Source organism: Bemisia tabaci, chromosome 6 (genome assembly GCF_918797505.1).
Source record: "Bemisia tabaci chromosome 6, PGI_BMITA_v3".
Classification (NCBI taxonomy): domain Eukaryota; kingdom Metazoa; phylum Arthropoda; class Insecta; order Hemiptera; family Aleyrodidae; genus Bemisia; species Bemisia tabaci.
This window is the reverse complement of record NC_092798.1, coordinates 22,369,599-22,380,279: the sequence shown is the minus strand read 5'-3', so window position 1 is coordinate 22,380,279 and position 10,681 is coordinate 22,369,599. Positions and strand designations below refer to the sequence as shown.

The 10,681-nt window shown below is 39.2% G+C and overlaps 1 protein-coding gene across 1 annotated transcript; it reads right to left on the bottom strand.

The window, feature by feature from the left end:
- Positions 1-981: 981 nt before the first annotated feature.
- Positions 982-10,472, bottom strand: LOC109043407 (venom protease). Its single transcript, XM_019060606.2, has 8 exons — positions 10,304-10,472; positions 9,281-9,354; positions 8,716-8,817; positions 7,941-8,130; positions 6,843-7,024; positions 5,796-5,900; positions 3,624-3,778; positions 982-2,373 (listed from the first exon to the last, which is right to left on the bottom strand). Exons 1-8 carry the CDS (start codon positions 10,327-10,329, stop codon positions 2,218-2,220), a joined length of 990 nt encoding a protein of 329 aa, XP_018916151.2. The 5' UTR covers positions 10,330-10,472; the 3' UTR covers positions 982-2,217.
- Between the last annotated feature and the right edge of the window lie 209 nt (positions 10,473-10,681).

The following is a 10,681-nucleotide window of genomic DNA, read 5'->3' as shown; positions in this document are numbered from 1 at the left end:
TCTGCTTCGTTTTCTGGGTTTTTAAGCTGAGGGAAAATTACAGTTCAGCTGTTACTTATAGACGACACGTCCGACCATTATTTTCTACCGTGCCCATCGCCCACGCTTGCGTTTCTGCTACCAGCGTCCTCTCTCGGCGCCAGCACGATTTCGATGTTCCCATTACTACTGCCATTACCATCCGCTCGCCTCTTGACCCAAAATGTAAATGCATGTAATTGCAACCTAGATTTCAACCAAGAATGGAGGGGCTTGGGGATAAGGCGCATAAGTGCAGTTTTTGACAAAATTGAGAAATTAATTATTTCAAGATGTATCGGAGAAAAATTCGCTCCCAAATTCCAATTTGTAAGCGTCAAAAAGTCAGTTTGAACTTTGTTTCCGTCATAAGGATATTCATGTGATTTCGGAACTTTATACACGTATTTCTCGAAATAGCAAAAACTTCACTTATGCGTCTTGTCCTTCAAGCACCTCAAAAGGTCTGTTGCACGCAAGGGAAATACTTGAAAAAGCGTGTTACAAACTACGCAAATTGCACGCTAAGGAATGAATTTTAGACTTGTTTGACGTGCCCAAAGTTATTTTCGTGCGGTTTCAGACGTAACGAGTATATTATTACTGGCTGTATTTCTTGCATGCATCAAACCAAATCAGCAGAGACTGGCAAAATGCTGATCAAACAACGGTACATCGTAAACACATTCAAGACGTCGCGTCGCAGATTTCTCGTCATATTTCACTTTTTGGAGAGAGTATTTTATCATGCTTTTTTGAAAAATCTTGTGGTTTTTCTTTGCTCTGCTTGTCTTCCCTGCGCAATGCCGACAGGTTCTGAACCGATGTGAGTATTGTTCATGATATATAAACCCGTCAACGGCTAAACACTTCCCACCTCGCGTAGTTGCTATTAATTTAGCCATTTAAATTTAAAATGCGATACAATTTTGCATAGGGTGGAAAACGAAAAAAATTGGACAGTAACTTTTGAGAATTTAATTTAAAAGAAAGGTGAATAATATAACCGGAAAAAGTGATCCAAATACAAGCTTTGTTACTAAGGAGACAAACTTGGGAACTTCTCTTACAGCTGTAAAGCAATTCTTTTCACATACTCACTTTGTTAGGTTATCTGATGAGGTCTTCATTCACAGGTGCAATGGATTCATGAATTGTAGGTAGGTTGAGGAATTTTGGCAACCTTAGAGTTGGTACCCCAAGCAATGGAGTACTTTTAATGCATCTCATGGAGGGCTTGCAAGTCACTTCAGATGTAAGTTGAAACCTTTACAGATTAATATCACGGATTTCACGAACGCGACGACAGGAGGTGTGACAGATGAACGATTGGATTTCAACCCGGCAAATTATTATTATTGCATTAGCGTGCTGAATGAGAAAAATTGCAGGGAGACTATTGGGTATGCAAATATGCAAATCGTCAAGACCGACTAATTAGATTTAATCGGCAGAGCGCGACCAATTTTCTGTACCTCCTCTCCGACTGAATGGCAAAACCTCTTTTAAGTGCTTCTGATTGGTGTTGCCTTCATAGTTCCTTTTGATTTAATTTATGTATACGTGGTTCCGTTTGATATGAATACGCACATATTTAAAACGCATAAAGGATATTCCGTCATTTTGAAAACATTTAGCAAGCAAGTAATGATTCACTTTTGGGAATGAGTGAAAGCTTGTTTGTATTTCACGAGTTCTAATAATAACGTTTAGAAGTCTTAGGTTGGATCAAGTCGGTTACAAGATTAAACCGATTGTCAAGCAATTTCTTTTCAGATATACCATTCGAATAGGAACACTTAACCGTACAAATTAAGACAAAACCAATAGTAAATATGCTTGAAGTTTGAGTTTACGATCGTATCTACGGTATTTTATTTAATTTCTCCGATTACGATATGCCTGTAGCCCTGATGACGTCATAATGATTCCTGAATGCCGGATAAATGAATTGATAAATAACCTCTGTTTATTGCGGTAAATTGTCGGTGTCGGTGTTATTTGCGGTCGATTGTCAATTTTCTTGGATCACAAACGATCTTGACCAGTAAAGCGGTAAAGCAGAAATGAGCCCTCCATAATTTTAAGTACCTCACGAATTTTTCGAAATGTACTGCTTGTCGCTCATGATCAATCTTATAGTAACACTTGCCAAAAAAAAATAAGTAAAAAAAAACTAACAATGTCAACAAAATTCGATCAATCTATCAAACTTGCGATCCATTTCAAGTGAGTGTGGACCTTGTTGTAATAACCAGGGGCATCTTTCCGAGCACAGCCTGGTCCGTACGAGACTATGCCGTAGAGGTAATATCGGTCATCGATAGGCAACGCCAAGGGGCCGCCGCTGTCACCCTGAAAAAAAGTAATACATGTACATTAAGTGAAATGACATTTTTTTAACCACGCCAGAATTTCAAACGAAAACTCTAAATCATGAGATTATGAAAAAAGATAATAAAAATGTCGAATAAAATTGTAAACAATTAATTTTTTACTTTTTTAACTATACCAGAATTTCAAACAGAAACTTTGAGTCGCGAGGTTATGAAAAACTATGACAAAAATTTCGAATGAAGTGCAGACAATTAATTTTTAATTGTTTTAATTAGGTATACCATGATTTCAAACGAAAATTTTGAATCATGAGGTGAGTCATAAATAAAGAGAAAAATTAACAATTGCATCCGTTACAAGGTTCTACCTTTCTTTCAAAGTTGCCAGGTTGAATCTTACGTCACCTCCTTATGTTCCTTTTCTGCACGTTTTGAAGCCGCGCAAAGGTATGCGTGGAGGAAGAGTAGCATCGCGGCGCGGCGCAGCGCCGTCTCCTGGGCACGCTCGCTACCGTGCCATCGCATCCTATTGCCACCAGATTAATAGAATTTACTTGGTGCTCACGCAAGTGGTTAATAGCAAAGGCTGATGATGATATCGGCGTCGTATGACCACTGTATGTACCTACTACCAGGTTCTTGTATCAGTGATATGTGTTCTCCCGCGTCGACTCACGCGCTTAAAAATGGTACATTCTCAACTCACGGCCAAACGGACGAAATTTTCGCCCTTAAGAACCGCAACTCGCTAATTCTGATTGGAAACCATATGCATCAAGCCACAAATTTTCAATTTCAAAATGTAGGCCAATATCGGGCTTAAGCACGCCGTCGAGAAATTATAATATCGGCCTGAAATTTTTTCGACTCTAAATTCAGCCCATTCCCCAACTTTTTTTCATCACCCGTCGAGAGAATTCGTAAAAAATGTCGATATCGTTCCACTTTGGGGGAGCCAAGGGCACGTTCAGCCTTCACATGGGTTTAATAATAATTGCATTCTGTGGCTTTATGCGGTCACAAATTTTCTGGGAGTCATCAGCGCTCTAAGGGACTAGACTTCGCTGTGGCACCCTCTAATTACCTCAGAAATGCGGTTGCCTAACCCAAAAATGCACAGTGACACTCGGCTACCAATCTGATTTTGGGCTTATAATGACCGTTGGGTCCTCTTGATTTCAAAATCACAAACCACGATTCTCTTTAAATTCACTTGAGATTTTTTTTCTTTTTTTCCTTAGTCAGGAGTAAAATTATTTGAATAAATACCTGACAAGCGTCTTTGCCTTCGGCCATCGCACATATTGAGTCTTCGTGCATTTCAGTCTTGGCAGCTCGTTTCAGCAAATCAACGCAATCATTCGATCCCAAAAGCGGAAGTTGAATCTGCAGCAATTGATCGGATTTCTTTCCGCCTTTCTTCTCTGAAATAATGAATTTACAAATTTAAAAATGGTACTTTTGTGCATCTTTTAAGACTTATTTTTGAATCGGCTGGGTTTTGGTCCTCTGATGAAGATAAAAGTTAGCCTTTGAAGAGTCTTTTCCGAGCAAGAGGAAGAGATTCTCCCATCACGTCGGGGTCATCAATACGTGAAATACTCAATCAAAGAAAGGGACAACGACTTCATTCCACGTTCAACTATGAGTTTATTTAATAATACTAGGTTAGAAATATATCAGCTGACGAGTTAACAGATGTCATGATCAAAATTGCAATTTATTTTGGCATGCCTCATAATATGGCCCTTAAAAGTTCTGAACAGCAACAATTTTTACTCAAATAAACTCATATTCATTTTCAAGATAATTTAGTGATCCATGTTATGGTTAGGCGAAGAATCCTGGAGTAAAGCTGAAGAAGGACTTATTTGTTTTGAATCTACACTCGTGCAGCTTGATGATTTTCTTCTAGAAGAGAGTCAACAGGAGGGTGAAAGGAAGGAGAACAGTATCTACTAATCTTAACAATAATCTTATGTGTGACATAAGGGTTTAGGGTCAACACCTCTCCAAAATGACCTTCTTACTCTCCTCGGGAACAGCGCTGGAAGTGCTCACCTCCTCCAGGACCGCCTATGGGTCGCCTGTATTTTGCCGCCCCCCCCTCATTCGTTTTGAAACATCAATAAAAACCATCAAGTGAACGTGCCGGAGGGGGAGCGGTGCATAAGACACGTTTACCTACTCGTGTTGAATACATTTTTTGCGAAAGCTCTGTCAACACTACTAGCAAAATTTCACGGAACTTTGCGCGAAAGTTAAGTTCCGTAAACATATCTCTGTGTGAGCAAGGTCCTCCATTCATAAGAAATGAACCAAAAAATTGGAAGACTAACATAAGTGTGGTTTAATAATTTTAACTTCCACCGCTGCGCCGCGGGCTGATCGCACTGTGTTTGGCGCAATGCGTGAAGTATTCCTGCAGTCTTGTAGGCGCTATGCCTTTCACGGCAACCGCTCCTGACCGCACTGTGTTTGACGCAATGGGTGAAGTATTCACGCAGTCTTGTAGGCGCTAATATGTGTTACATGCCGATCGCCGCGCCAAGGGCTTATCTTTTTCATCTCCAGTCCTCGTCATCATTCCTCTCTGCGCTGAGCTCCAGGTCAAATTGCGTGTTTAGTTCCTCTCTTAACTCGACTAATTAAAGACGCTGTCTCGTTTATTACCGAAAAATGATAAAATTAGAAATTGCCATACTCTTAGGAAAGAAGGATTTTGTCCCCTTTTCTTATTGACATTTTTTTTTCTGAATCCGATTTTTTTAAACCTATATTTTGAAAAAATCGGAAAATTTGCCGCCCCCTAAATTTGCCGCCATGGGCCGCAGCCCATGTGGCCACCCCCTTAAACCGGCTCTGGCCACCTCCAGTCTCATTGACACGGCGTCGCGGAAGAGGGCGAGCATCCGGTCTACTGTCCCCGGCGCACAGTGGATCGAGCCAATCAGAGAGGTCGGACACGAAACTATCGACTACAACTGCAAATTTAGATGTTTATTTCATCAGATTTTAAATAATAAGGAGTGATTCTTGAAGAAAATTTCTCGAGGAAACTAATGAAACCACTTTTAGAACCTCAAAATTTTGTATAAACGGAGTTACAAGCGTATAAAGTTTCCAAATTTTGCCCGACCTCTTCTATTGACTCGATCCACCGTGCGGCGTGGCAACTTGGCAGGTGGCGGGGTCGAACCCGGATAGATTGTCGTGGCCCCGGCAAGGACAGTGGACATAGGCGTTCTCTTAGAGGTAGGAGATTCTGTCCCCGTAGAATGAGTATGTATTGGGGATGGCGAGGTCTCAATTTTGACAAAAATGCAGCAAAATGAGGAAATGAAACATCTCTTACCCTGTCTTCCGTCCAGAGAACGACGAATATAATTTTTTTTTTCCGAACAACCCTATCAGGACCATGTGAGAGGGCAAAATACGTACCTTCATTGGTAAGTCCCCAACCCGCAACGAACGGCTGATATCCTTCGAAGTCTTTGCTTGTGTAGAAAATATCTTTGTGTGGAAGACAAATGGGTCTGACAAGGTCTTTTCATTCATTCGTTGGATCATGCAAAGATAAAGAAAATTAGTAAAACTGTAGTTATAATCATACATGCATATAACTCGTTACGAATTTAATTTTTGTTTTAATTTAAAGTTATTTAATTTTTATTTATTATAATTTATGACTGGTTATAAGACATGCAAATATTGAATGTTGAAGAAGGAGAAGAACTCAAAGGGTTTGACGTAAAAATCGTCATTGTTGTCACCTTAGTTTTTTTACGGTCATATATAATATCGTAGGCATATTAAATAATAGGACTGTGATATTATTTTGGCACTGAGAAACGCAAATACAGGGTCAGGCTCATTAAGCACCAAGCTCATCGGAAAAATAAATCAACATTTACTATAAGCATATGTAAAACATGAACATTTTTTGTGAATACTGTTTCAACTGCTACCAACTGTTTTGAAGTTATTCACTCAGCAAGAAAAAGTCAATTTTTGATTTTGGAAGTAACACATGGGCGGAACTATGAAATAGATGATCACCAAGGAGCACAGAGCGACAACTCCCAAGAAATGCCAGAGGGGACTCCCCTGTCCTCATAGGAGGGTCTGAAGGTTGCCCTTCAGCTCCAAATGGGCTACGGTGTATGAGCAGATTTAAAAGCAATTTTAAGCAGTCTTTGCTAAAAAGTGGATATTAATACAAAATCAAAGGTGAAAAATATGTCACGCACTTATTTAGCAAAATCTATCACATTCTCTGGAGGTTTTAAATAGATTTCTGAGGGGGGCGCCTCTCAAAGATACCCCTCTCATAATGAGCCCCCTAAGCTTCCTTCGAGGGTGCCCTGCTCAGCCCCCTAGACCCCTCTGATGAGGTTCCCTTCTGCTCCCACAAAAAAAGTTCCTAGTTCCGTCCATGAAACAGCATTTGGGTGAAGCCCTCACAAAAAAGCTATTTCACACCATTACCTGAGAATGTTACTGGTTTCTGCAACTTTAGAAGCGCAATATCATAACCCTTTGTCTCGCCATAACTCCTTTTAGTTATGAACAATGGATGCGATACTACTTTCTCAATGGTGATCGTTTGTGGTTTAGCCCCATCTTCTACTGTGTCGTCTAAATTAAGATCTCCGACTCTGAGTATCATCCTGCAAACAGAATTCAATCTTATTGACATAAATAATAGTAGTGGAATGTTTTTTTAATGATTTCGCATTGCAAGGATTCATTATCGGTGTAGAGAATTCTGACACGCAAAAAAGTCTAGGTAAGACTTTGTTATGAAGCATAGAAACCGTAACCTCCCCCTCCTCCCTCCCATTCGGTGTTTGGCGAATCCATAGGTAAACAAATTAATTTGGGTCGTGGCAGTGAGTTGGGGGCTGTGGGCTTAGGAGGTGAGGGTTGGGGGTTAATGGTTGAAGGTTAGAACTCATAATTAGTTATTACTCTAGTAGAAGTCATTCTAACTGTACACGTACAGCTTCCCCTCCCCTCCACTTTTTAATAACCTTTGCCGGGAAGTTTAAGGTCCAAGCATTTCATAATGTAAGGATTTTAGGCGTTATTTCCTAATTCCATTTTGAAGGTTTTTGAAATTTTGAAGGAATTTAGATTCTTGGAATAAAAGGGTTAAACTTTAATTTTGTACACTACCTTGTTTAATTTGGAGTGAAAAACTACTAGGACAAAATTTCTTAGAACTGGAGAAAAGTAGGAGAGCCGAGAGAGTATATCGGTGAAGCCGACCCGAACAAAGAATGATAAGGCTGCTCTAGTTTCCAAGGAAACGACAATAACCAAAAAGAAGACACACTCCACTACAGTTTTCGGTTTCGTTGGTTTTGTTAATTTTTCGTTTTACAATGTGGCGTGTGGTGCTATCCGTCAGAAAGTTTTTAAGGACCTGAAAATGAGCTTCACAAAGCTTGAAATGCGCATCGTCAAGACATCCAAGTACAAAAGGAGATCGAGAACAAGAAAAGGGAAACAGGAACATCCTCTGAAAGCGTTGAATGTGGAATGTTTGAACAAAATAATAAATGGAATCGAAAATTAACGTACCCTGGTATCATTTTATACTCTTGACTTCGGCCTCCATCTTTTAATCCTTGGCCACTACTGGACCTGAATTCAGTGAAGCAGTGAGCGGCGGTCACTGCGTATTTATCCGATATCAGAGATGCACCGCAGAAGAACACACTTTTGTCTTTACCTACCGGTATCCCAACGGCTGCTACCCAAGGCCACGCACCTTTGAAACAAGTTAGAGTTCGAGTATGAGATTCTACAACTTTTTATTTTGCTAACGGAGGTTTTTTCTTTCTTAATGTGAATTTAAAATTTTCAAAGAAAACACACAGATCTGTGAAAAAGTCTTACGAAACGACAAAACTACTCAAGAAATATTTGTAAGCCGGCCCGGTTGACCTAGCGGTTAGTGCATCTGACGCTGGGTCAATAGGTCCCCCCGGGTTCAAATTCCGGTGGTGACGACAAATTTTCATGGAAGTGACGAGTGGATCTGCAAAAATAGATACCACTCGGCTTTAATCCCTATGGAAATTTGAAAACCTGGAGCATGGATATGCACTAACCCTAACCCGATGCTCATTCACGGTTGCAGAATCCGCAAATGGATAAAAGGCCTCAAATGACTTAAAAGAAAAAAAAATGGAAGATATTTGTCAAACTAGAAGAAATTATTGGATGACATTTTTTCCGTTTTGTTTTTCTGATCTGCCATGAAACAAACGGGTACTGTAAATAATAGCAGCATTAAATTAATCGTCGGCAGGGAAATAATTACGTATGATCTGCTGAGCGAAAATATTCTTACCTAGCTTTGCAGGCTCACCACCAACTATGCGACCCGTTTTGGCGCCACTTATACCGCAATTTTCACTTCCGGGTAGTGAGGTCAATTTGTTTACAGTTTCCGCTTTAAAAACATAGAAATTAAGAGTTTGATGACTGGTTAAAATATCATTGAAATAATATATTTCAGACGTTGAAATGATCATTTGAGTTTTACCAATAGGCATTGGTATTTCATCTTTCCGTGTAAAGAATTACTACTTTACATCTTATACTATTTTTTTATGATGAAAAGTGGCTCTGTGGCGGATTGGAATGTCTTACAACAGTTTTTAATTCAAACGTTTCTCCATTTCCCTGTGGCATCCTTATTCTCAATAGCTGATTTCATTGCTCCGTTTATGATTGCCCATAATTAGTCCATTTGAATGGGAATATATTTGCCTATTTGCCACCACATTAGTGTGAGGAAAAGAGACTTAAGGACTATTTCATTTAATTTCAAAAATTATAATTTGAAAATAACACCTATACTTTAAATAGTATTTTGATCCATGGAATGTTTATCAAAGTACACCAATCCTTACGTTCAATAGATGTCTCAATATCCTCCTCATCACGTACTTTTGCTGAGATCACGAGTTTCACACAAAGCCCCACTCTGAAAAAATAATATGTTTACATCTAAAACGAACTTGTATACTTGCACTGTACTTTAAATATACTCGTACCTGGTAAAATCCTTAATAACGTACAAAAATAAAATTATCAGAAACTTTGAAGTCCATACATTGTTGTTCAATTTGTCATTGACTTCTTCTCAACAGTTTTGTTTCCTGATGAAGCATCACTCAGTAGAGGTGATCTGAAAGAATATATGATACCTCCTCATCTGGCCGGCCATCCCTGAATTATTAGTTGTTTGTTTATGATAAACTACATAGCGTAATGCATTATTGAAAGAAAAAAGCAAAATAAAGCCGATCAACGAAGATCAGAGGTTGCCATACATTGCCAGTTTGAAATGACAGCCCTACATTGCCCTACATCGGCAAAACATTGTCTGGTCGAAATTTAGTAATGGTAATGAATAGAGAAAGCTATAGTTTAAATCAAAGTGACGATTTAATGTGCTCTTCTAAATAATATATGAGGTTAAATTTGAAAAAAATTTGGGCCATTATTGATATCTCCTTAAAGATGGTCCTCTAAACATTTTGACAGTGGTAAAATTACTTCTGTTTGACTTGAGGTAACTTTCAAAATGCCATGTTTCTGATTCAATTCGATCAAACCAGTGGTGGGCCGTGAATGGTCGACTATCGATATTTCCTCATTTGAAGCTATGGTAAAGAATCGATTATTGAGGTGTCAGTTGCGAACACCCTGTTCATCGATTCTTCTCCATCTGTTTAAATGGCAGATCACTCGATATATCGCAAAGCACGCCACGCCACTGGATCAAACTATGCAAGAGATTGAAGGTCTTCAGGATACTTTATTGTAAAAAAACTTGCGTTTTCAAGGAAAATGAGCATTAATTTTTAGAAAAATGGTTATTGTTCCTCGGTACACCCTGTGATAAGGAAATCCATCTAAAAATTACTTACGTGACCAACCATACTGATGTTTTCATTTTAGCGTTGTTAGATTATATAACTGCCACAGAATCAACAAAACGGAATCGATTTTAAGATCATGACGTGGAGGATAAAAAATTCCACAACCTCCAAGCACTTTCAACGTGCCTGCAGAGTCTTTACCACGCCCTCACTCTCATTGTCTTTGAAACTGCTGAGCGAAAATTGAAAATTGCCCATTAAATGTTTGATAGGCGGTATCCAATTACGTATCTTACCGCGGCAAGCTGGAGATGTGGTTCTCTAGACGATGAGAAGAGTTCTGTCTGCATTGCCATCGACACTTGTCATATTCTTCGGTTTGGACACTATAAATAAATATTTACTTACGGTGTTTTGTTTTCAGTT

Bases quoted from the DNA above. Each gene is read 5' to 3' on its own strand.
- LOC109043407 (XM_019060606.2), bottom strand. From the start codon at position 10,329: ATGAAAACATCAGTATGGTTGGTCAC. The intron at 9,355-10,303 runs GTAAGTAATTTT...TTATTTTTTCAG, and splicing joins ACATCAGTATGGTTGGTCAC to AGTGGGGCTTTGTGTGAAAC. The intron at 2,374-3,623 runs GTATTTATTCAA...ACTTTTTTTCAG, and splicing joins AAGGCAAAGACGCTTGTCAG to GGTGACAGCGGCGGCCCCTT.